Source organism: Mytilus galloprovincialis, chromosome 11, assembly GCF_965363235.1.
Source record: "Mytilus galloprovincialis chromosome 11, xbMytGall1.hap1.1, whole genome shotgun sequence".
In the NCBI taxonomy this organism is placed as follows: domain Eukaryota; kingdom Metazoa; phylum Mollusca; class Bivalvia; order Mytilida; family Mytilidae; genus Mytilus; species Mytilus galloprovincialis.
The window spans coordinates 74,192,359-74,195,327 of record NC_134848.1 but is presented as its reverse complement, the minus strand read 5'-3'; the positions used below and the strand labels follow the sequence as shown (position 1 = coordinate 74,195,327).

The following is a 2,969-nucleotide window of genomic DNA, read 5'->3' as shown; positions in this document are numbered from 1 at the left end:
AATGTATGAAAAATATTGAAAACACAAGTCGTTATGATAAGAACGGTTTCCGATCACAGCAAGTGCTAAAACAATGACTATATGGTTTTAAAATGTAAGAAAAAATTCTTATAAATAATTATCAGATACAATTTACTCCCATGGGCTAAGATGATGCTGGTCTGATCCGATCCCTCTTATTTTTGAATATCGGTTATAAGACGTACAACGCATACACAAAAATCTATTGACTCTTATACAGCAGTACAACGACCAATTGTTTAACCACAATTAACTAGTAGCATACAGTTTAAAGGCAATCTTGCAATGACTGAACTTAAGTTTAAAAAATTGAACTCATAAAGTCATGATAATTTATTATTTGTAAATATTAATAGACTTGATATCCAGAAAAGAAACACCAATCTCCATGAATTGATTCTATTACAGATCCTGCATGATGACGTACGATTACAGTGTCTCCTCGCTTCAGGGATACTATTGCATTCATGGAGCCTGCTTCTGCATACCCCCCAGGTGCAGCATGACCTTTTGATATCATATCGTTGTTTTTCATCATTTGTAAATGTAGACTACTGCTACGATGCGTCTTAAGAAATGTAGAAGCAAAGAAATACACACCGTCATTGGGAGCTGAAAAATGACCAGTTCGGAAGTCATAAGCGCTACCAATATTTGTGATTACGTCATCAAAAATTACTGTTTCAGAAGAGCCCAGAGTGACGTCCGTCGATAGTCGTGCATGAAAAGCGACTTTTTTATCTAAAGTTTGTCCACCTGAAAGAAAAAAAAACACAGTGTGGGGTATCAGCCTTTAATCTGAAATATGAACAAACTTGCATGGTATACAAATAGATTTAAGATGTATGTTTAATGACTGATCACTAAAATAAGTTGGTTTACTAGAGATATAGCACTTATATCAACATTGATTTTGTTCTCTTCATAATTTTATATATAAATTAATCATCTTGCTAAAACTTACACTCTCCAAGCAGTCTGTTGGTTCTCTGCAGTGTATCAATTGCCCCTAATAATGCTGCCTTAGATTTACCTAAAATAAGATGATTTTTACAACATTTGTGTAAACTTTCATCCCTGGCCTCTACAATTGAAGTTAATAATACAATACATTTGTATTATCACTTTGAACTCTTAGTCAGCATCAACCCTTATTAATCAGTGAAACCAGGATATGAAATCGTTATAGAAGCCAATAGAATAAAGACATGTACAGGTCAGCAAAACCAGTTTAAAACGCACAATGTTCAATAGATAAATAAATATCTTACTTTTGACAAGATACTTTTCTATTACCAAAAGGAATGATTTACAGCTAATGGCAAAGACTCCAGATGGCAGTTCTTTGTTTTTAAATAAGATAAACAATTGAAGATACATACCAATATTTCGGCAACAGTCCTTCCCACCGTAAACAAGCACAATTGTACTGAACAGTATGTTAATATATAGGTTTCTCATTTTGGTCCTGTGCAAGTATTTTTTTTTAAATTGAATCGTTTGTAAAATATCAAAATTTGACAAACATTAACAACTGATTTCGTTTTGCATTCAGTACTTAAAATGATAGCATAAAGTCATTTGATATTATAATGATCTTATAGCGTGCTGCTAACAACTAGTTTTTCAATTTACCAATCAATATATAGATTCGTGTTACCTTTTCTAAATGCTATAGGTATGGCAAAACAGTACCTTACAAAAATAACGAGCTTCAAGGTAAAATTGTGACAGCCAAGCTACTTCAGAGATATTTGATAACCATCCAGCGACAAACATTACACTCATATTTTGACACGGGAACAAGCACATTTAACATTAATATACTAATATATTTAACCTTAATTTAACCTATGATACTCTCTTCAGCAGAAAGATTAAAGCAGCGAGGATGCCCCGAAATGTTACATTAAATAAGAAGAGAACAAAACAAAAAATACTAAATCGGGAAAAAATAATAATGATATGAAATATTTTAGTCATGCTTATAACTTTTTTTTATTATATTCTGTCTATTAATCAAGACAGTATGTCAGTAACATCTTGTTCGGCGCCTTAAACTTGGCATACTATACCTTATAGAACACTGATTAAGTGCTGCTGCTAATGGATTCTTGATTTAGAAACTTTATTTACAGCAAATTATCGTAAACTATAATAAAACATGACAAGTTTAATCTATAACTCAATACATTCATCCCCAAGGGTGACTGGAGAAACAAAATATGGTCACTTGGTCTTCTTCCGACCGGCAATAAAACGCTTGCTGAAGTGGGGCGTCCGTTTGGCTGTGCGGGATGTATCAGGTCCGCAGTCATGACTGGTCAGAATGAGGATGTTGCCTCGTGTAAAGAGAGTGCCACGCTCTTTGCACGTTGAGAACCCTTGCAACAACTCTTTGAGGTGTCCGTATGTGGCCTGTTGTAAGGCAAAATTTCTGTCCCTATCGAACAAACCCTCATTTTTTAGTGGCAGTCGAAATTTTCCTGACCATCATCCCGGGTGGCCTCTATTATGACAAGACCTACCTAATGTATTTATTGTAAACTTATTCTCGTCCTTAACATGCATGAAATATTTGCCCCTGGACGTTAAGCAACCAACAACCAATCAATCAATCATGCACCCTAACATACAGTGTATATAACACATGTGTAACTAGGGACATCTTATTTTATCTTTAATAGTAAGTAAGCTAGTGATGTTAATACTTTGGCTAGTCAAAGACATGTATCAAATAATTTCTAAACCAATTGAAAATCAACAATAGTTTTATCTGTTAAAGTTCAGTGATTTCTTAACGTAGATGTTATATATTTTAGAAATGAATGCATTACATGTATGGATTCATTACTGTTTTCCAAAAGAGTTTGGTAAGTCTACCATTCATATTAAAGATCAGCATCAGCATGTACTAGAAGTTATTCAACAATTAATGTATATATTCG

General features: G+C 33.6%; 1 protein-coding gene across 1 annotated transcript; it reads right to left on the bottom strand.

Annotated features, from left to right (window-relative positions):
• Nucleotides 1-341: 341 nt before the first annotated feature.
• On the bottom strand, nucleotides 342-1,548 carry LOC143051385 (complement C1q tumor necrosis factor-related protein 3-like). Its single transcript, XM_076224307.1, has 3 exons — nucleotides 1,404-1,548; nucleotides 986-1,054; nucleotides 342-777 (listed from the first exon to the last, which is right to left on the bottom strand). The coding sequence occupies exons 1-3, from the start codon at nucleotides 1,480-1,482 to the stop codon at nucleotides 371-373; spliced, it is 555 nt and encodes a 184-aa protein (XP_076080422.1). The 5' UTR covers nucleotides 1,483-1,548; the 3' UTR covers nucleotides 342-370.
• Between the last annotated feature and the right edge of the window lie 1,421 nt (nucleotides 1,549-2,969).